Here is a 23,655-nt window from a genome sequence, read left to right on the forward strand (position 1 = left end):
TATTTTCTAGAGCCTCAAATGCATGTTTTTTCAAATGCTCACATCTTTCTAATAAAGGTTTTCCTCTTAAAGATGTCTTATCCTTTGAGAAGATAGGGAATTCTGTAGTCAAATACTAGTGTGGACTAAATTTACATTTTTGGGTGCCAAGAAGTCTAGTTCAAGTAAAAGGGCAGAATCATCACAAAGCTTCTTAGTCAATGCTTCTGCAGAAAGAATCCCACTGCAACAATACATTTTCCTTATATCTGGAGTCAACAGTAACTCTCTACAGAGGACACTACAGGATCAGAATCAAGCGTGAATTATGCATGAGAATTTTAGTGCAACAAATAGACTGCTATTGCTCATATTCAAAGGCTTCTTTTGTCAGCAAACTGCTGATATTCCTCTTCTTTAATGCTTCTACTTTCACTGATATGAGAAAGTTTTCTCTGTGTGATAATGGATCTGAAGTGGTTACGCTGTTTCAAAATTGCAGTGTGGACAAGACACTGGAGTTTGTACCACAAGGTGGCAAGGGAAAGTGAACACAAAACACTCCTCCATGGCAGTTCTCATCGAGTTATTTTACAGTCAAAATTACAGGTAGCTTATCTCAGAAGTGCTTTTCTGAGTAGATGTCTCATGTCTATTGCCTACTTCACAGCAAGCATTTTATTTTTGCTCAGAAAAGCACAGTGCACTTGTGAACTGGACACACTTATTTAGCCATATTTCTTGGAGAAGTTACTGACTCACAAAGACAAAAACATACTGATGTTTTTATGGATATCCAGCATAAAAGAAGCTTGAAGGCACATAGATTTACCTGTTGATTCTGGTAGGCTGTTACTGTGGTGAAGACAGTCTCAGGGAAGTTGAAGGTTTTCACCCCATCTCCTGAGGGAACTGGCTTTGTTGGAGAAAGATCAGTGCTGAAATCCTTGCGGATGACATGAACTCGAGGCTGGTACTTATGCATTGAATGTAAAATTATCTGAAGAGGGAAAAAAAGAGGAGGAATTAAAACTTCTTTCTTTTTTTTTTTCAAGAATTCTGCACTACATCCACAGGTACAAGAATGCAGGGATGGAGTGAGGACTAATACAAATAAAGTTACTCTTGTCTTACAAGTGCGTATGATACAAACATTGGTTGACTAGTCAAATTGGACTGATTAGAAGAGGAACTGTTGTTTTAGAGGGACAACAACTGAAGTGGCAAAGAAAATATCTCCAACCATGGAGACTGTCGACAGATGTGTGGCCTTCAGGACAGGGGAGAGTTAGATCAAGAGCAGCACTCTTCTGGTTCTGGGATGAGCAATGCTAGGAAAGTATGAACTAAGATTAGCTCTTAACTTACATGTCCTTGATCATCAAGTTCATTGTTGGTCAGCTTGAGCTTGTCAAAACTGACCACCTGCCTCATCCAGGTGTCTCCAGAAGCCAGTGAGTCTGGGTGGATGTAAACCCTTGGGGGCACGGGAGAGTCAGCATTGCCAGCCACCATCCATTTGGAGCTGTGGTACACATACCTGAAAGTGGAAGAGGTGATGGTTAAGAAAAATTGTCACTCAGTAATTGGAGAAACATTTCCAGAGCTCTCCCTCTCCTGCCACCCTACCACACACACCCCAAGCACTCATTTGCAGTCAGGAGGGAATGTGCTTTATTGCAACCTCCTACCTTCTAAATGAAAGCCAGATTACCTCTGAGCCACTTGTTCAGTCTTGATTCCTTATTAAAACCACCTTCACAGTTATTTTTCCTTTAAAACTCTGCCACATGTGCCTCCTTAACTCCTTAACCCTCTCTGAGCCAAAGACTACAGAACATAGTAAATAAAGCCCTCTCTGAAATTCACAGAATCACAGAATCATGTCAGGGATTGGAAGGGACCTCAAAAGATCATCTAGTTCAAAACCCTGCTGGAGCAGGAACACCTAGATTAGGTCACACAGGAATGCTTCCAGGAGGGTTTTGAATATTAATAAAATATCTGTAATCTCCAGAAATCTGCATTGATTGACATGACCAGAATAGATGATAAAAAATAATTTCTCATTTAAAATATGATGACATCAGATATTCCATTTAGTATAACCGATGTCAGGATTAGAGGAAAAAAATTAAATGATGTTCCTGACCTAACCATCCTGTGTATGCCAAAAATTACTCTCCTACAGCTCTTCCTAGAGATACATTTTTTCTTTATGTTCTGTGTCTTAAGTATTGCATAAACAGTACTGATAACACCTCTGAATTCTGCACTGCACTGCCCTTCCTTGGTTCTCTACTCAGCTTTGTGGAGCTATTTCAGTACTTATCAACTTACCATGATTAATTTCCTGTATTTTCAAAAGCAATATAAAAAAGGTGCTAGTTTATTCTATGTGGCTGCATAAGCTGACAAGGGCAGAAACAGAATATAAGACAATCTATTAATATTTGAGTTAAATACTCTCAGAACTATATTGAAGGAAAGAAGCAAAATAACTAACTGTGTGTTGGGAACTATCCTGATGCTTCCAAAAAATTATTTATCTGAGAAACATTTTGTGTGATCTGAGAGTAAAATGCAATATTTCGCATATAAGGAACAGTTCTTGAATCCTTGAAATGTGCTATTGTCAAGATAATTTTGGGAAAAGAGTTGCTCTCAAGGGTCTTTTAATTAGTATAGATAAATCATTTCAGTCTGGATGGTATTCTGTGATGCAGAGCACCATGAGTTTTCCAAAGTACTTTTCTAGGATGCAACGGCAATTAATACTAGAGTAATCTAGTCATTAGTGGTGGAGATTCAACAGTGTTTCTCAGCAGTTCCTTACTTTGGATCTGTTTTGTGTTGTGATGGACAATAAATACTGAATGTGACACCATTCAGCTCCGGCTAGACTGAAGATGCCCTTCTCTGTTCATTGTCTAGTTGCCCATTTCTTCTTCGCTGAGGTAGTTTTAGAAGCTTCAGACTCCAATTACTATGTCCCTCAGAGTGTGGTTGCAGATAACATGCCACAAACTGGAATGCCACAATAAAGATCTCCTTAGAGCCTTCTCTAGACTGAACAACCCAGCTCCCTCAGACTCTCATCAGAGGTGCTCCATCCCTCTGATCAACCTCTGAACCCTCTGATGTTGCTTCAAAATATTCATATCCTTCTTATGTTGCAGGGCCCACAGTTGAACGCAGTACCAAAGGTGGAGTCTCAGAAGAGTAGAATAGAGAGGGGTAGAATCACCTCCCTCACCCTGTTCACCATGATTCTTTTAATGCCTTCCAGGATGATTGTCTTTTTGGGCCACAAGTGCACACTGACATCTGAGGTTGAGTTTTCTTCAACCAATACCCCCAAGTCATTCTCCTCGGAGCTGCTCTCAATTCAGTCTCTGTCCAGCATGTATCTGTGCTTCAGACTGTCCCAGTCCAGGCTCAGGATACTGCACCTGGCCTTGTTGAACTTCAGGAGGTTTGCACAGACCCATCTCTGAAGCGTGCCAAATTCCTTCTGGATGGCATCCCTTCCCTCTAGCATGCTGACTGTACCAAAATGTTAGGTGCTGTTGGCAAACTTGCTTAGGGTTCACTCAGTCCCACTGTCCATGTCACTGACTACAATTCTAATAAAGCTAGTCTCCTCCAGCATAGTTTTGCAATAGTATATAATGGCATATTATTAACTACTTTTACTAACACTGATCTATCACTGTGATTCTATCTCTGTGCTTACCTGTATCTCTTGTTATCCACAGGTACAATGTCCATAGCAATATAATACTGCTGATGGGGATCCAGACCTGTGATTTTCACCCTCATGGCTGGAAACATTCTCCTAGGAAAAGAAGGGTAGAAACAAAGGAGGCAGTGGTGAGCAAGGAAGCTGAATGGGCTCTTGACCTGTCTCTGACACCAGGATCATGCTACTTTAGAAAGATCACTTCCTGGCATGACATCTCTGGACTTGATATGGATAGCAAAGATTGCTCTGGCAGTGGTTTGAAAATTTTATGTTGTTGTTTGTTTTTTTGTTGGTGGTGATGGTTTCTTTGTTTATTAGTTTCCATTTAAGAAAAGGAATAGCAGGATAACAACCTGTGGGTGATAGTAAGGCACTCCTAGTCAAGCACTCTCTGTTCCTGACTCCTAGCCGACAGCCCTCCACACAAATTGTCCCTCACATCCAGGCTCCTCCCTCTCTCAGTGTTTCAGTATAGATGTGGCCAGTATATATATAATGTTTATTTGTTTGTTTGTTTCCAACTAGCATTATGGTCTCATTTCACACCAAATGCATACTTTTGATAAAATTACATTTTGATATGGATTTTAACTGTACTGGAATAATATCTAAAGCAAAACCATCATCATGGAAGAGTCTTTCGCTTTTAAGCTTATAGACCCTTAAGAAAAATGTACCTTAAATGAATGTGCTTGTTAGGCCTATATTTCACATTTAACAGAAACACCATCAGTATCACCACGGCTTTCTTGAAATCTGAGCAGTATTTTTTGAAAACCTTTTTGTAAATATAGTCTTTTATGTTGTTTGATCCCATTATGTCTTAAGTTTTTTCTTCTGATAAGTAAGTTATGAAGCTTCAACAACAAAAATTATTTTCCAGCCTTTCTTTTCTTGTCTGAGAACAGAAGAGCTGTGCTTTACAATGATCATTGTTCTGGTGGTGTGTAAAACACACCTTGAGCTGAGGTCCCACAAGGGGGTATTATTCAATTGTACTATTTCTGCCCAGAAGATATGGAGCTTTGTTGAAAGAAACTGAAAATACTGAATACTGTTATGTAATTACATGCTGATCCTCTGACAGGTAGATGTCTCTATATGAAATAATAGTATGCTGGATGGAAGATGGATATTAAATGGGAGATAAATAGTATTAAAATGATGATGACAGAATTACAAAAAAATATATAAAAGAAATCTTTGCCTATTTTTTCCTGAGGCCTCCTCAGAAACCACTGTGACATTTTGCCTTTTGTTTAGTTAAGAGTAGTGAAATTTCTCAGAATATTTACATCTCTACCCATCATTTTTATTTCTTATTAATTTAGATTCAGCCTGGAGGAGGGAAAAATGGGAATGTCTGTGAACATCTCCAAACATGACTTCCAAAAACTGAACTGCAACTATGAGAATTTATTTAATTCTTTCCCATCTCCACTACATATATACAGTTTAAGAAGAGGATGGGAAAGAAGAGGTCAGTGCTCAGCATTCATCCTTTCCCCAGCTTTTCCATTTCAGGCCACTGAGAGGCAAAGTTCTGATATATTAATAACTGAAGCTGCCTTGGAAAAGGGCATTATATGCAGAGGCAGGGAGAGCATCACCCTTACAGTTGCCAGCACACAGCTAGAGTTATGAGAGATGTAAAAGTGTCAGAAATATTGCCTGCAGAAACCCTTCAGGGAGAGAGAGTAGATTTGTGTAGCTAATGGTGTGAGTTTTCTGGCTGAAGAGTTTAGAGGGAAGAAAAAGAAATAATGGATAGTCTTCAGTGGCTTGAGGGCATTACCATGTTTCTACCACAATGGCTCATTAAATCTGCCACACCAAATGGGTACAAAATGTGGCATTTTACAAATCTGATCTCCCTAACTGGATAGAAGTGGCTTGGGAGTAGCTTAAGAGGTGGATCATGTTTCAGAAGGTTGATGAGAAATCCAGGATTAAATCTGAGTCTCTTTGGGTCTAAGTCTGCACACTACATTGGGAAAACTGAGTGCTGTGTGTTCCCAGCAGTTCTCTCAAACACTACAATCCAGTGTAAGTTTGCAAAACAACTTGTGGGTTGTTTGCTTCTGAAATACCTTGTAAAAGATTACCACAAACCATTCAACAGGCTTAGAATCTAATCTCTAGAATGACCAGAGCAAGCTCAACTGAACCCACCACTTTCTCTAAGGTTAAAGTGTATTTGGCACACCTTCTGGTTGTGCCTGTGTGCTTGGTCACCCTTGTGTAATCACCCCCATGAACTGTATGTAATGTTTCCCTCCTAAGGCAGAGCTCAAAACTTTCACTGTAGTAGAACTGCATCTCCCCAGTAAAAATTGCTCATTGCTTTCCCATTTGAGCAGCACTTCTATGAACTGTTCAACCTGTAACCCTGCAGCTCAGATTACCATGGTCATTAGCCAGGGAATGTGGAGAAGAATTCAGATTCCTGTGCCAATGTTGCTAGTATACATGCATGAATAGTGGAGGAAAGTGGAGAAAAAGGAGAAAATACATTTTTATGAATAGTTGCTTAAAATCAAGATGAACTGGGGCTTAAGATGAGTTTATTTTGTTTTGTAGAATTTAAAGCTCTCTTTCAAACCAAAAGGAGATAAAAGAGATTGTAGATTTGAATGCACTGCAGCTGACAGAAAGCCATTTGCATCTTTTGCAAAGAGAATAAAGGACTCCTGTTATAAGAATCCTATTAAGTCTGAAAAACAACATTCTGGTAGAAAGAAAGAAGGGAAAAGTTCTAAGGGGATTGTAGTCAGTTTATGGAAACAGATTAAAAAAATAGCCCTCTATAACTACAACTTCAAGAAGAAGAAAAAAGCAGATTTAAATGTGAGTGGAAGTGGAGTTTGAAAGTTAGAAAATGTAGTAGGCCTGATGTAAGCAGGATATAGCTTCAGAAACATGTTTGAAATGAGAACAGAGGCTAGAAAATTGCATTAATCAGTAAGAGCAAAAGATTTTATGAAAACAGGCAGGAGACAAGCAGTGTCTTAGCAGTCATAGAAAATTAAGCAGCTGCTGTTCCTATAGGCAAGTAAGTCTGCAATTATAAGGGCTTTCAAAACAAGAAGGACTTGCAGGATTCAAATAGTATTTCTAGAGGGAAAGTGACAAAAGGAGGACAGCGAAATAGCAAATGAAGCTATACATCCCTCAATTTTTCAGTAAATAATAGGAAATCCTCAGCAGATAATAGCAATTCATGTCTCTCTTTGTCAGAAATCATGCTGTCTAATCTATGGGATGTACAATGTATCATGGACTACATGTGAAGAAATAGAATTCAGTTCTCATCCATCACAAACACATCCTCCCGGAAAAAAGGAATTCTTAACCAAAAATGTTAAACATTTAACTAGTGTATTTTTTCAAATCTGTAAGAACTGTTCAATAAACAGACGTCCTAGCTAAATAAGTTGACCAGATCTTCTTTATGCTTTGAAATGGTTAACTTTAAAATGTAGTCAGCAGAAAAAATCCTCTCCAACACTGTTAATATTACCACTGGAGATAACACTAAATGGTAAAGGTGTGTACATTTAATAGTTATATATGAGGACTACTCTGAAAGTAATGCCTCCTTTCTTATAATGTTGGTCCTTGATGTCAGAAGAGAAGGTTGTTGATATGGCAGTATAGGTTGGACTTTGGTGCCAGTATCTCATTACATTTTATTCCTGCATGACAGAGGGTGGCAGAGAGACGGTCTGACAAAATGGTGTCCAACATGAGGATGAAGCGAAGGTCACTGAATTCCTCCATGAGGAAAAAAAAACTGTATCCACAGGAACAGAAAGAACATCATATGCAAATATGTTATGCTTTATTGAACCACTGTGAGTCTGAAGGTGGCAGTTTTCTGGATCACATCATTACCAGTGACAAGATGTGGCATCACCACTATGAGCTAGAGTCAAAATGACAGTCCATGGAGTGGCAACATGAGTTCCCCATGGAAGAAAATGTTGAAGATGCAGCCTTCAGTGGGTACAGTGATGTGCACTGTCTTTTGATGTAGGAAAGGAGTGAACATTCTGGATTTCCTGGAACCCGTCAACTCTGACTGATACAATGTGCCACTGACAAAACTGAAAGCTCAAACTTCCAGAGTCAGGCCAGAAAAGAAGACAAACTTCCTTTTGTAACATTATAATACCAGGCCACATAACAGCCTGAAGTTCATGGAGCACATTGTCAGTCTTGGCTGGACTGTCCTACCACACCCACTGTACAGTTCACATTTGAAGCCTTCTGACTTCCATCTGTTCGGGACAATGAAAGGTAGGCTGTATGGGCAACATTTTCTTAGCAATGGCATCATTGTAACAGCTGTGAAACAGTATATCCCCTTCACTGTTGCTGATTAGCATGTATGATAGATGTACGATCCCCATGTCATGCAGTGTATTGTTCATTGCTTGTGAAAATGCACAGATAATGGTGGGCTATATTGGAAAACATAGTTTTGTAGCTTTCAAACTATGTTCTTGTGCTCTTTGTATCTGTTGTAGTTTCCAGGGAAATAAATAGGAGTTATTACTTTTAGAGTGACCTACATAGATTTTATGGGTACAGTCAGTGATGAACTTGATGACCATGAAGGCTAAAGAAATAGCTAACACCTTCTTTCAAGGATAACGGATATGATTTAAAATTGTAAAGAATGCATGATTTGCTCAGTATGTCAAGCTTTGTGACGCATAGGTTTTTGTTAGTGGAAAAATTGTCAACACCAGAGCTTGCAAATGTTCTCTAACTTGTCACTTGAGAATGCCATTAATGTTTTTACAGAAAACCACAAATCTTACAACTCTTACAGGCTTTCCTACATCTACTCTCTAAAAAAAAAAAAAAAAAAAAAATCAAAATACATATTATTTTGGGGTACTTAAGAGAAGTTAGTGTTTCTGGTTTTCTTTACATGTTCTGTAAAACACCTCTGATAGTTCTGCCTCCTCTTTTTTTACAACTGACTCAAACATTTCAGTTTGTTTCATTCCATTTTCGTTCTTCTCCAGAACATCTGCCAAAACTCCCAAAGTTTCTGTGAGAAGAAGCGTTAAACAATTATTAAAATTATAGAGGCTTTGATGTTGCAAATTTTGAGTGAATTTTTTTAAAGACAATGAAATTACCATGTCATTTTTTGAAATCTCGGAGTGGTCAACTTCTTCATTCAGAAGTGTGCTCTTCATATCAACAAGCTCTGGTCGTTTTGCATTCATACACTTCAAAATATTAAAGCTGCTGTTAAACCTATCCACTCCATTTATTATAAAAGAATGAACTCCTCCCCCAACCCCAAAAGCGAAAAAAAAAAAAAGGAAAAAGAATAATAATTATGAAAAGTTTCTGCGGTAGGGGCAGAACAGCCCTTGAGAGCCGCAAGGTTCGTTCCCGTTGAACAGCCCTGTCCATGGTGCTGATTTTTTAACAGCGAGAATAATAGCGATTGAAATTTTGTTAGGTGGAGGAAAGAAAAGTTATGTTATCACAAACATGTCTAAAAAAATTAAAATATTTAATACCTTGTGGTATCTAGAGATTTGCAGCTAATTTCAAGTTGTGCTTTGGTAAACATATTTCTAGCCTTTTTTTTTTTTTTAGAGTAGACAGCGATGAGACACACAAATAACAAGACAGAAGTGAGTTTCAGGTCTTTTTTATTAAATCTAGCTATTAGTGACTCTTCCTAGCCATAGCTGACATGAGATAATTTGCAATAGAAGAGGTAAACACTAAACCTAGCCTTCTTTAATACAGAAAATCATTAGAATTTATTCAGAATTGCAGGAATATATTATTTCATAGCAAAGGTGAATTTGAACTAGGTTACATATAAGATTATATCAACTGGTTCATTAAGTGCTAATGGAACTTGGAAGGAAACTCTAATGTCTCATACACAAACTCATAACATCTCAAATTCAGTGCAGCCAGTGACATAAGGATCATTTTCTTATTTATTTGCTGTAAGAAAGGACTACCCTCAGCTCCTTCCTGCAGAAATATGGAATCATAAAGGTGGTAGGATATGCAGCATGAAAAACTAACATTTCTTCCCTCAGATATTTATTCCCTTGGGCTTTTCATGGAAAAATAAATAAATAAATAAATAGGTATGGTTGTTCCTTTGTTTTGTTCTGATTATTTTTTTACTACACAGAAAGCCAGAGTTATCTTACCTGCCTGCTTTTGTGATGATCATCTCTGTCCCAATGTCATGAAATCTTTTCCAGAGGTCAGCACACTGCAGTTCTACCTGGATCTCTTCCATAGATGAAGGTGGAGGAGGCTGAGGACCCGGTCCACCAGATGTAAGGTCAGAATGGGAGCCAAATGAGCAAGATGTTCTTTCTGCCAACACCTCTGTGTCTGACCCAGTGCTCTGCTCTGAGTCTGCAAAGTAAATACATCAGATAAGACACTGCTGTTCTACCTGCTGTGAGCAAAAAAAGGAGAGAAGAGGAAAGCCAATAAAGGAATTGTTAAAGAGTGGTACAATTGGCTTTTTTATGTATGGTTTGTCGTGATTTATGATCTGATTTTGGTCTTCGAGCTTACAACATAACATCTGGCATTCTTTTAAAGCTTTACAAACATTTTAAAAGACCCTCAACATAAAATATAAATAGTAACAAACAGAACTGCAATGCCAGAAATGGAATACAAAATATAGATGAAAAGAGTGAAATGAAAAAAAAAAAAAAGAAAGAAAAAAATTGAACCTATAGTTTCAATCCAAGATTAAATGGGCTTACTGGAAAACTACATTCCATCTAATTGAACATCCTCTTGCACAGCTATTCAAGAACTGGTTATTTTTAAACAACATTTTTTCCTTTCAGTATCCTTGTCATCAAAAATAATGAGCATTTTGTTTTGGTCATTTGGCTGTACCATTTTGGAAATGTGTTTTATCTGTTTCTATAACATTATTTGGAACAATAATGTTTCCTGGGAAAATAACCATGCAGCTTTTGGTGATGAAAATGCTCTAGGCTACTGTACAAAAAAAAAAAAAAAAAAAAAAAGAAGATAGTAGACATATGGAATATGTTACAAAGGAAAGCAGATGAAGAGAACTGCATAAAACACTACATTAGACAACCATCTCTCTTTAAGGGAGAGAAGTAAGACTTGCTTAAAAAAAAAAAAAGTGAAAAAAAAATTGAGGTTACTTAAAATTGCAGACTGGCATGTTAAGCCAGGTAGCCATATCTTTGCCCAAACATCCCATATATGTATAAGACAGATATTTTATATGTACACTGTCCTAGCTTTCATACAATAGGATTAAGGTGGAATTTTGCAAATAGTACTGTTCCATTGCAAGAGGGTGTACACCTGTACTCAGTCAAAATAATTCACAGTTCATTCTCTAAAGCAAAGGGTTTACATTTAGAATCTGAGTCTTAACTGATCCAAGTGACGATTGAGTGAGCAATAAATTAATGTGAAGTGCTCAGTCAAATGAATCAAGAAAAGTTCTGTAGATTTCAAAGACAATACAAAATCAGTGCCATAGACTGTCCTCTCTGTTGACCTAAGTGCACACATGCCAGTAAGGGAATAGAACAGCTATTATATAGAAACTTAGGGAGACAAAAAGTAACAATCTGTGTTAAAAATGTGGTGAAATCACCACAGCTATATTTCCTTCCATATCAACAAGCTCTAAATACCTTTTATTAACTCTGAGGTCATGCAGGCTAGGTTCAGTTTTAAATGGTCTCTGAGATAGTATCTCCCAGCACAACTTGCATACCAGCTCAGAGTGCCATAGTGAAGAAGAGTCTGAGAGTGCAGATGTCAGCTGCAGTACCATCACCCTCACAGAAACATAATGGAAAATGTTTACTGCTGCAATGGAATGGACACAAACAGTTTGTCTGATAGTATTTTTGTGGAACTCAAAGACCAAGTACCATCAGGAAGACTTTATCTTCTAGAACCCTAGGTGGATTTGAAGAACACAGTAAACTTTGACAGCATTTAGGCAATATGCATGTATGATACAGAAATTCTGTGGGACACTGAAAATTTTATGTATGTACTGTTTCCAAATTATTTTGAGTATGTGGTCCTTTATGTCTCCCACTGACGTCCAAGTTGGGCTGAAGCTACAGCAGATCTAACTCTCCAAAGGAATATCACAAATCAACCAAGAGAGATCTACTGCATGGAGATCAGTATTCCACCTAACACTGATATCATAGACACAATCTAATTGAAGATAATATGAGATATCCTGCTGGGATTGTGTGACAGTAAGCTAGAGAATCAATGTGAATTTACAGACATTTGTTGCCTGCATAAGAGGCCCAGTGATGCAGGAATAAAGTTACTTCCTTTAGTTCAAATGATTCCTCTTCAAAGGGCTGGAGGGGATAAGCCTGATTATCCATCATTTGCTTTTGTAGTGATGTTTAATTACTTAATCCTTTAAGGGGAAGGAAGATTACTGTTCTTACATCACTTTAAGACCAGTGTGTATACCTACTCATGAGAACCAATACGTCTTACACCTTCTTGGAGTTCCGAAGAAAGTGAAGGTAAAGTACTGTGGGAGAAGTAACCATCTGAGAGGACGGCATGGAGGGAAAAGTTTCCATTATAGAGTCCTTCTCCTTGAATGTGGTATTAATCTGCGGGTTTGCATACAGGTGGAGTATTTTAGGACACATTACCTGTCTGGTTCAGGCCCTTAGAAACTGTTTGTCCCCAGAAGCTGTATAGTAAAATGGCCAACAGATGGCACATGGCTGGCTATAGTTCCAGCATAATTTCAGCATTTTCTGGACAGCCTTTCAAAATGGGCATGGAGTCTTGGAGAAGCCTGGGAATTGACTGGAATTGCATGCTATGAATAATTAAACATCACAGGCTTAAGCCCCCTCTCCCAGATTTTATGCTGATATTACTAAACTGACTTCAGCAGAGTTTGGGGGGATATTTTGAAAATGGTAGAATTGGAAGGAGAGACACATCCTTGAACATAAATTGTCATACTGGCACAAATCAATAACTGCAAAAGGAATTCACTAATTCACTGTTGTGCCAACTTGTACCCAATCATGCAGTACCATATAGTGGAGAAAATAAAGTATCTTTGTTCAAATTATATTATTTAGTGCCCTGAAACATGATCTATAGTACTGCAAGATAAATGCTCAGAACAGTGTTTCTCTATCCTCCAACTCTGAAAATGTGAGAGAGGGAATCTAGAGTGTGGTTCTTCTTAGTTCAGATTCAGTAGGTACTGAGATTAATTTCTGTTTTTTTCCCCTTCAACCTTTTCCAAGACAAGTTCTTCTAAATGATGTCATTCAGATACAGACACTGAATTCATTCCAGACCCAGGGAATTCGGGGAAAGTTAAGTGTGTATAATAAATAAAAGTAATCTTTAGTGACATCCAGCTCTATAAGATCATGTGTATTTTAATAGGAGTTTTCTACATATGATAGGATTCTGGATTAATGAAGAGAAAAATATCAACATCTGCACATGAGCAACCTAAGAGGGATGCAGAGCAAACAGTCTTGAAACTTCATGGTTGCTGGCAGCTAGCACAGCTCAAGCCTCTCTGTTGCTCTTATAATAAAACAGGACAGAAAGAAAAATTGAGTTTTCTTCCAACATTCACACTGACAGTTTTGTTTAATTCAAGCATCAGCTTTAGCGTGATGCAACTTTACTGAGCTTAAAGGCATTATTTCTATATTACATTGGTGTAAGCAGAAGGGAATTAGGGAATAGCTCCTGAAGCTCAAAAAAACAAAACAAAACAAAAAAAAAAAACCAGAACATGCCTGTGAATGCCTTGAAGAAGGGATCGTGTCTGATACTACATATTGTGTCCAACTAAAGGGCAAACAGAAAGATTTCTAAGGAAGTTTCTAGTGGCTTCTTCTAGCTCCAAAGAGCCAAGACAAGATTCCTAACTTTTCCTTAACAAGGTGCCTTGTGAAAAAGCCCACATTTTGAAACAGAGGTCCAGCTACAAGGACATGCAGAAACTTCATGTACTGTATTTCTTTCAGATTTAGTTCTTCTCTGACTACTGTCTCTAATGTCATGTTAGGTTGCAATCTGACACTTTTGTCTTGTTAGGCTAATGGCAATTGAAAGAGTTCTGCATTTTTCTCTTGCTACAATATAGTTTTGATAGTGAGACTTGGCCTAATCTATCAAAAAGAGGCAGGTTCTTGCAAGCACTGTATTTCAAGGATCTTGAAACTTTCTAGTGCAACACTATTAATAAGTTCAGAGGGAAGATCCATTGATTTTATGAAACATTCAAAATAACTCTCTATGGCCTGAAACATACCTGTCTTACCACCACTGTGTGAAAGGATGTTCCCTTTCTATTCTCCTGTTGCGTGGCTTCCTATTATCTTTTGTTCCCACACTAACCACATATCCAGCTGCTACACTTTCACAGTTCTAGAGAAAAGGAAATTTCTTATCCCTTCCAGAAACCTTGAGCCTATCAAGTAAACCACAGTGTTACTTGGAGAAGTGATGCTGGAATTCCTAGGGATACAGTGGCCATTGCTGAGATTATAAGGAACATTGAGCAAGTTCAGATTTTTCCCTCTTAATCCTTTTCCCATTCCTTCTATCACCAGTTCATCCTGGGAAACTTCCACATATGATTTCTTTTGTTCCACAAATTCCCAGGCTTCTTGTGGGCAGATAGGAATTAAAAAAATGCATAGAGTCACAAGCATAGTGACTCTGAGGTCAGCATCCCCACTGCATGCCCCAGGATGATGGTCAGTAACTACAGACAGCTTCCTGCATCAACACAATGTGTCTTGGGATCAGAATGCTCTTATACATAAAAACAAGATGTGAGTGACTTCCTCATTTCTATAGCTAAGCTCTCTATATTTCCTACATTTTCATCAGTCTGGTACGAGAGACTGGTATGTGAGACATTGAAAGACATGAATTTTCTAAGCAAATTCATGCATGGATCTTCAGCAAAATTTTCTCTGCAGCTGGAACACAGCAGGGACACTGTGCACCATATATAACCACTCCAATAGAGTTTCTTTTAGCCCTTGACCATATCAAGAAGCTTGTGCATTCAACAAATGTTTTACTCCAAGGTATCAAAGAATGTAAACTACAGGAGTGAGAACAAGTACAAAAACCTTATATACATAAAACACCACCTTCCCAAAGAACCCAGAAGTCTCAGTCTCTTTCTTTCTTTTTTCTCTCTCTCTCTTTTTTATTTTTCAAATTTATGTGTAGGTATCTGATGTAGATCCTGTCAGATTCCATTGGCATAAAGATTTCTCTTGGGTGGAATGCAGCAGCTGTTACAAGCTGCTGGGGCTTTTGGCTTGGTTGTTTCTTTTTTTTTTTTTTTCCCCAACTGTTTATTTTTGTTTGTAAAGTTTATGAATATTTAATGCAACAGGTGATTCTTCCTTCGCTTCTGCAGTGTATTCACTGTTGGTCAAGGTCAACAGGTAACAAAGATAGTACAAAATCCTGGACATGCATATTCAGAGAAAACGGGTCACCACGCTTTTCTGTGAACTCAGCTGAAATAAGCATAAGGCCTTGCTTTTCCATGTGCTGCTGCCACCCCACAAAATCAGCAGAATTGGAACCATACATGTAAAAGTATGACATTACAGGAATCCAGATACAAACTGCCAAACCCTGTGGAAGTGAAAACACAGAAACATACTAAGACTGAACAGTCTGGAAGGGTAGTACTTGCCTAGCCATGGTTTGGTGGCTGCTGATCCAACTATTTCAGATATAGACCTGGTTTCTCCCTGATAACAAGTACATGGGCAGAAGCTGAACAAAGCCACCAGGAACTTCAAAATTACACAAGATGTTCTGCAATAGCAAAGGCAGCAAGAAAGCAGGGCTGAATCAAGCTGAGGTTCAGCAAAGCCACTGAGATTAGTATGGCTGCATTTTATTCAGCTGATCCAGCATTTGCCTTTGCTGCAAGCAAAGGCTTCTGAGCAGTTCCCAGGTGATTTTAAACATATGCACTGAACAAATAACACAGAGATAATTCTGCAGATATCCTTATGTATTGTATTATTCCCCTGAACTCTTTTGCATTCATCTACCATATTAATTGTGCTTTCTTTGAGCATTAGCCCCCTTAAAAATTTGCATGCTAGAATTTGTAACAGTTATTACTGATAACATCTATTTTTTTTTTTACGCTAGTGACCACAAGTTGAAACCAATTTCAAGATTTTCTAGTCTTAGGGCAGTATAAGTATGTCCAAACCTGGAACTTCATCAACACCAGTGCTATATTACAGTCTCAGGCAGTATAAAGTATTTTAAAATGACTAATTTCCAGAACTTTTTATGAAACCAGAGAAAAACAAAATGACATTAACATCAGCAAAACTCAAAAAGGAAGAACTAGAAGATAGAACTACTATCTCACTTTATGGATGGGAAACTACTGTGTAACTGGTTGCTCCAAAATAAATGCCTTCTATTTATTGTCACGAAAAATATGACAGATACAAAGAGCAAAACAACATTGTTTGATGGAGCACATTCTCAACTACAAAACACTATTTTTCAGCATAGTCACCAATATTAGCTATGCCAGTGATTAACCAGAGACTGCATGCCACATTCATCAAAATCTGCACCAGCAGAGGTAACACTGCTACTGTGGCCACTTCTGAAATGCACAACTCACCGCCTCACTGCGCTCATGTCCACTGTTTGGTCTCCATAAACATTCAGTAATCACTGATGAATGTCAATGGTTACAATTTTTTTTACGTGGAGGAATTCAATGACACACCTCTGTTTCATCCTCACTCCCATGTCAGATGCCATTTTGTCAGACTGCCTCCCTGCTGCCATCTGTCCCATGACGACAACATGCAACAGAATATTGGTGGAAAAGTTCGTTCTCTAATGTTGTATCACCAACATCCACCTCTGACATAAAGGACCAACATTATAAAATAGGAGGAGCCCTCACAGGTAAATGAAGAAACCTAACATGGTACAAATGAAATTCATGAGAGACAAGCTGATTCTGAAGTAAAGAATTCCTCTGGCACTTCACTCACAAAATTATCTTCATTCATCTAAATTATAATTTTCAGAAATTATTGTAATACTCCTTGAGCCAGTAAAGTCTGTGAAATACACACAAACCAACGGCTCTTTGTACAAAAATAAAGACTAACTATAAGGCCAGTATGACAGGAAATTATTAACACACATATATATGTGGCAAACGCAACTAGTAGAAGAACATGAAAGCAAACAGAACAGCAAAAACACAGTGGCTTTGGCTCTAAATGCAAGACTTGCATCAGTTTGACTCTCCAAGGCCAAGAACTGACTGCCTCTGCTTTGGCTTATTCCATATATATTTATATGGACAAACATATAACATTATAACATTAACAAAGAGATACAAACCTCAGCAAAGAAAAAAATCACCCTGATTTGCTGGTATGCTGCAACAACTCTGTTCCACTCCAGCAAAGGAAAACAGTTGTAAACCTGGTTTAACCAGCAAGTTAGATTGGGTTTGTGGCTTCTCAGTCTTGGCAAAGATGTACAAAGCAGCTGGAGTTTGCTAGAATTCTTAGCCTCAAGAGTTCAATCTCAGAAGTTAACTCTTGCTTCGTTCAGGAAAAAAGAACATCAGCCATAGTCAATCTTCGAAGTGATTTTTAATCTCACAGTCTATCGTCTTTTTTAAGACTACCTAGATAAAGAGAACTTGAACATTTTGGCCACATACTGTTTACGACCTGATATCCAAGTTCAACTCCAGTTTCAAGCTGCATTATCTAAGGATGGAGATGCTGACTGCTGGGCTCTGAAGTTATCCTTGGCAAATACAAATTCTCATTACAGAAGCATAAGCTAGGTGGCCAAGAGTGTTCTGAGTAATTCCACAACACAGAATTTCTATGTGGGCTTCGTATGCAATCCAAACAATCTTAAGAAAATTGTCCACAACTCATCAGTCTGTGCTTTAGCCCAACCAAACCATCATAACCAAAAATATCTCACTGAACAGCTGCCAATCAAAAGACTGTTTTATAAGCCCTCTCATCTCTGGATTGAGATAACTTGTTCACTTAAAAGGATTTTGTTAAGCATAACCTTTCCCAAGCAAAAGGTTTCTGATAATCATCTTTCAGAAGAAAAAATATCAGTAAGTAATAAAACCTGGACTTTTCATTTGATGTCATGTTGTTGTTGTATTTCAGAAAACAAAAAGTAATTTAGCTCTTCAGTATCTTGAGGGAAATGTAATTTGAAAGGATCCAAGAGATTCTTAAAAGTCTCCAAGGAAACTCTTTGCAGCTGTCACTCAGCACTGCCTTAGACTGGAAAAGAGATAGCTCAGTAGCAAATATTCAGAAAGGCCATACTCAGAATAGAAATGGTTTAGGAAGAGTATATAGAAAATAAAATTCAGTTAAATCAGCAGATAAAATGAAAGAGCATAAAATCCAGTAAAATTCAGGAGAGAACAGAGAAAACTCACTTCCATAAACATGAGAAGTACTAGGAAGAAAGTGGGATGTTATTAAAAGGAGAGGGAGGTAAAATTGATGACAACTTTAATCTGGCCAAGATTCTGAACTATAACGACTACTGAGTATTTGTCTTGCCAAATTAAAGAGTGGAATCAGGCTTGAAAGCTAGGGAAATTTAAAAAAAATAAGATACCAAATATTAGATGTATGCTGTAGCCTGTAAACATGGAGCCATTATTCTTACAAATAAAACCATACAACAAATATTTGAAAACCAAACTAAACCAAAATTTTGGCTCAAAGTAACCTCAAATTATGCAGGAGTTCAAAACCAGATCCTAGCCTTGTGGCAGACTCTTCCCTGATAGGAACGGGCACAAGCTCTGAGGCAGTCTGTGTCTGGATTCTGTGGCTTGGACTTCCTCTGATGACCATATAAATATCTATATATTTATTTTTATATATATATATATATATATATATATATATATATATATATGAAGAAAACATAATCAACTCAGATGGCTATCAGCATGCAGGATTAATGCTGTAGAGATACCTATTCTTTTAGAGACCAGACTATAAAGTGCATGAAGTGTTTTCCTCTTTTTGTAGGTAGCAACACGGCTCAAACAAATGAATACTAAGATTTAAAATATTTGCAAGCTGAAAATATTTGGTGGCCTGCAGAACACAAGGAAAGGGACACTACATATGTTTCCCCATACCATGATGATTATCATGACAGCAATATCAGGGAGCCAGCTGGCATCTTCATAAAGAGAAATGTCCAAACCTTTCCCAACTCCCACTGAGTGATTGGCACTGTTGTCACATGGCAGTAAGTTCCACAGTATAATAGAAGAGAAAGCTTCCTTTTTAATAACAACACCTGTCTGTTTACATTTGAGTGTCCATTTGCTGTTGTAATGAGATAAATACCACTCTGTGTGTTTCTTTTATTTCCTTTCAGAAGATAATCATTAGGAAACATCCTTGGAAATGGTTTTGCAAGATAAATAAATAGCTCACCCCAACTGTGTTGAAGTTTTGAGATCAAATTCTTTCTTTTATTCATAATGTACAATTTTATTTTGGGAAAACAGCACTTATCAGAATAGTTCTGTGCTGATTGATGTTTGAGTTTGTAATCATTCAACAAATCATTAAACTAAACATTTTCATCCACATGCTTTGTTATCCAAGCTTTCTTTCAGACCACTGACCTACCCACACATCCCTTTCTGAATCCGGTTTTGGAGACTATCCGGCCCAGTGCAATTATTACCCTGTATATAAACAACTATAATACAAATCTTATAATATTTAATTCATAAGAAAGCCCTTCTAAACACTTTAATTACCCACTCTCTTAATCTGTTCTCTCATTATTGTATACACACTGAGACAGGTATATATACATATGAGATTAGTTCTTAAAAATGTATTTGTCTTTTAAGTCAGTGATCTGCCTCTGACTTACACAGCAGAAATTATAGCATTTTCAATTCCACTTTCCACTAGGATATTTCTTGCAACCTAGCGTTCTGTTTGCTGTTTTGATCACTTCTACAGGGTGACCATATGTTTCCACTAAACCATTCACAATGAGCCTGGGGTATTTTTCAAAAGTGATAAACATGTTCCTCCTTTCATTTGCTTCACATACAACAGACTTGCATTCAAACCAGACAATTCTCCTCCTTCTGACTACACAGTCATTTGGGAAGGGTGGTGAGAGAAGTTTCTCCAGAAAAAACAAAGCACAGTGCTGAGTTCTACTATTTAAATAGCCAGCAATGAACATTACAAATATTTCTAAGAGTAAGTGATAAAACAGGGATAGGAGAACAATGACAGGGGCTGAACAGGTTGCAGCACTGCATTATGAGACTAGAGTGCACAGAATTTGAAATAATGTATTAGGGACTTCAATCCAGCAACTATGTCATATAAAATCATTCAAATTTGAAATCTGACATACATATGCTGACCCTTAAGCAGAATATCACCTTCAGCTACATTTAAGAGGGCATCTCATATTAATTTGAAACAACTGTCTTGATGTCCTAAAAATAATGAGATATTCTGCAAAAGTGAACAGTGCTTGAGAGGATGAGGTTATTCAAAAGTAGTGTTAAAGTTGTAAAAGCTTTAAAATCTGCAAAAGTCAGTGCTTCATTTCACATCCAGGGAGTGGTACCAGATACTGATGCAGCTGGCAGAAGTCAGTAAAGGGGATGCTGAAAGAGACCCTAGGGTAAGGGAGGGCAGATGGCTTGACTTTCATATTGTGCAATTTGACCAGTCGAAATAATTCCATGCAATTCCTGATACTGTGTTCAGAGAAGATACTTCCAAGAGAGCCAGATGTAAGGAAAGTCTGTGGTTATAGATTTCCCTTTCTTGTACAGTGGAAGAGGGAAGTGCTGAACTATTTTCTTTGTCAGCCCAACAGAGAATGAAGAAGAGGAAGGAGGAGAAACAGATAAACCCAAGCCTCATGCCCATGACCAGCATGACTGGCATGAGGTGGCCCAACAATGAGTGTGAGCTTTTCTTCTATAGAGCCAGAACACATGGTCATGGCTGAGAAATTCTTCAAACTTACCCCAGTTCCACTGCATCAAGGGCTTGGCAACAAAGAATAGATAGGAAATAAAGTTTCTTGCACTGCTGAAAAGTGGAAAACAAGAGCAGAAAGTACAGTCTATTGGACTGTGCTCTCACACCCTAAAAAAAACTTGGGGTGCAGTACTATAGAACATTACCTGTGTTCAGCGGGCATTATTGTCTCCTAGTCAAGCCTTCTGAGGGCAACCAAACTCCTCAAAACATAAAGATAACTGGAACTATGCACTGCACGACTTTTGAGTATTTTGTTCATAAAAGTTGTTGAAAAACTGCAAGAGCTAAAAACAGGCAGAACAAGTTTTTGGGGTGAAGTGAACTTCTTTTCAGAGGAATCAATTTAAGAACATAAATGTCTATGATTCTCATTTATGTATGGTTGCTATGCACAAAGACTAAAGGTACACGAACACTATAGGGTCAAAAAATAAGACCAAGGCTTTTTCAACAATCTATTGCCATATTGGGACCGTTTGCCTATACTGATGTTCTAAAATTAATCTCAGAAGATTGCTTTTGAATCAATTACCTTATCAGCCCCAGTCACTACTCTTCAGTTCACATTATGGAGAAGTCTGGTAGCATGTGCATTTAGTGACTCTGTGCATTTTAGACTCTGGGTGAGTCTAAACCAAAAGTACCCTCCAAAAGTACCCAAAGCACCAAATGCTTATTTGCATCCAACCCACAAAATACAGTATAAATTATCTCCCCCATAAAGTCATACAGCATGGACATCAGGTCTTGAACACCAACCATTTCACTCTGCAGATATGCTCCTGTTGAACTGCATGCTCTGCAATTGCAGACATTACAGGCAACTGAATTATGTTTAAGACCAATGTTCTAAAATCCCACAGCTTCCACATACTTCCATGGGGAAAACAGTAGTATAAAACTGCTGTTTTAGGCTGGGGAATGAGTCTAAGTTTATATAGTATTTTCTTTTCCTTTAACACCCGTGCTTCTTGGATGTGCATTTGTGGACTAGATTTTCCTCTTCTCTTTGACTGTCCTCAGCCCAGTCACATCCTGACAAAGTCTGCCAGCTGCAATGCCACAAATCCAAATCTCTTCTTGCAGTCACACATAATCATTCCAGTAAATGCACACTGGTGTACTTTGTTGACTTCCACTGAGCCTCCCTGATTTACACCTGCTGAAGTTATGGACTTGAGAGTAATAACACCTACACCGCAGTTGTCCCACATGTGTGTATACTATTACCCACACAACAGATGCACAGGCATGCATGCACACACATATCCCAACATCTGGCATTCACAAGCTAACTGTAATAACTCCATGAACTTCATTCTTCTTTACAAAGCTCAGTAACACTTCATCTATATGTGCACTAAAGAGGTGCATAACCTCTTTCACTTCACTGAAATAAGTATGTGCTCTTAACCTGGCATTCACAGTCACATGCAGAAATACAACCAAACACTTGCACTTAGTCTTGAAGCACTCATTTAATCCTTCTGAATAACAGGGCATGAATGGTTCTTGACATAAACACTTCACAGATGTTGTGCATAATGTACATATAGATGTACACCTCCTTACTTTTCAGCCGTACCTGTAATTTTGCCTACATGACCTTTCCTGATATGAGGCTCACATTCCCTCTTCCTGGCTAGAAATCATGCCGGGAATAAAAGTGATAAAAGGAAATGAAGAATCACTTGCAAACATATAGACACAAGTTAAATTAGAAACATCCTACCTCTTAATATGAACTCAGTTTCATAATTCACAATTTCTGAATATTAGAAAATTTGAATCTCTCATCCAAATCTAACCTAAAAGTTGTGCTCAGAGAATACGTGGGCAAATGCAATAATTCATGTTTGGCATTTTATGCAAGACACTATAATCCAGAATACTTGTGCCTGTCTAGATCTCAATTCTGTGTGCTGGAAATAATGAGATGCCCCTCTGTGCTGCTCTCAACAAGCTAAATTACAGCAAAAGAGGCTGGAAAACACACAGCTTGGAAGCTGCAAATTCTGTCAGGTTTCCCCAGTTTCCCCTTGCACCAATGTTAATTCATAATAACCTATTGGTTTCTCTCAAAAACTGGAGATGTAATTTTTTGTGTGTACAAATACCCGCACATTTTCAACCATGCAGAACCGCACTGTTTCATAACCCACTCTTTTAAACCTTTATAAGGATGTACTACACCTCAAAAATTATATGCTTATTTTGAAATGATTGAGTTTATTTTTAACTGTCTTGTCTTTTAAAATGTAATTAATGTTACAGTGAGAAGAATAGGAGTATCTTACTGCAGATGAGAAGATGAAATACAACGCATTTTACTTTATTACTTTAAAACATCTGGTAAGAAAATGAGGATGAATATTATCATCCAGGAAGAAAATCTGCAAAATCCTCAAACAATTTTTATCTTAGCTACAGGTAAGAATGTAAATGTTCCATAAATTGTTTTTAAGAGGAAAACAACAATAATTTCTTTTACAATTAAATGCTGTGTTTGTCATTAGGGCTTGAGTGTAAAACAATGAAGTTTCTCAAATTTGTAAAAATCTCTGAGAATAACAGCACCTTCTTACTGTATTTTATGCAACTTGTCACATCAGCTCTGAATTATCTCATTTGTTCCACATATTTCTATGCGCTGTTAACTATGAAAACTGAAGTTAAATCTAGTGATAGGATCATTTAACCACTTTATTGATAAACAGAGACTCCAGGGAATGCACTGATTTCACAGTCTCTTTGTGCATT

The 23,655-nt window shown here is 37.8% G+C and overlaps 1 protein-coding gene across 1 annotated transcript in view; it reads right to left on the reverse strand.

The window, feature by feature from the left end:
* TBX15 (T-box transcription factor 15) overlaps positions 1–23,655 on the reverse strand; it is an 88,363-nt gene that overhangs the window by 24,589 nt on the left and 40,119 nt on the right. The window contains exons 2-5 of the mRNA XM_065742201.1: positions 9,928–10,141; positions 3,716–3,817; positions 1,348–1,519; positions 812–979 (exon numbers count right to left, since the gene is read on the reverse strand). Coding sequence (XP_065598273.1) covers positions 812–979; positions 1,348–1,519; positions 3,716–3,817; positions 9,928–10,141 — 656 coding nt within the window. The remainder of the gene's footprint in view (positions 1–811; positions 980–1,347; positions 1,520–3,715; positions 3,818–9,927; positions 10,142–23,655) is intronic.

This window comes from Cyrtonyx montezumae, unplaced genomic scaffold (genome assembly GCF_038088225.1).
Source record: "Cyrtonyx montezumae isolate F1298 unplaced genomic scaffold, pur_monq_1.0 scaffold_3, whole genome shotgun sequence".
In the NCBI taxonomy this organism is placed as follows: Eukaryota; Metazoa; Chordata; class Aves; order Galliformes; family Odontophoridae; genus Cyrtonyx; species Cyrtonyx montezumae.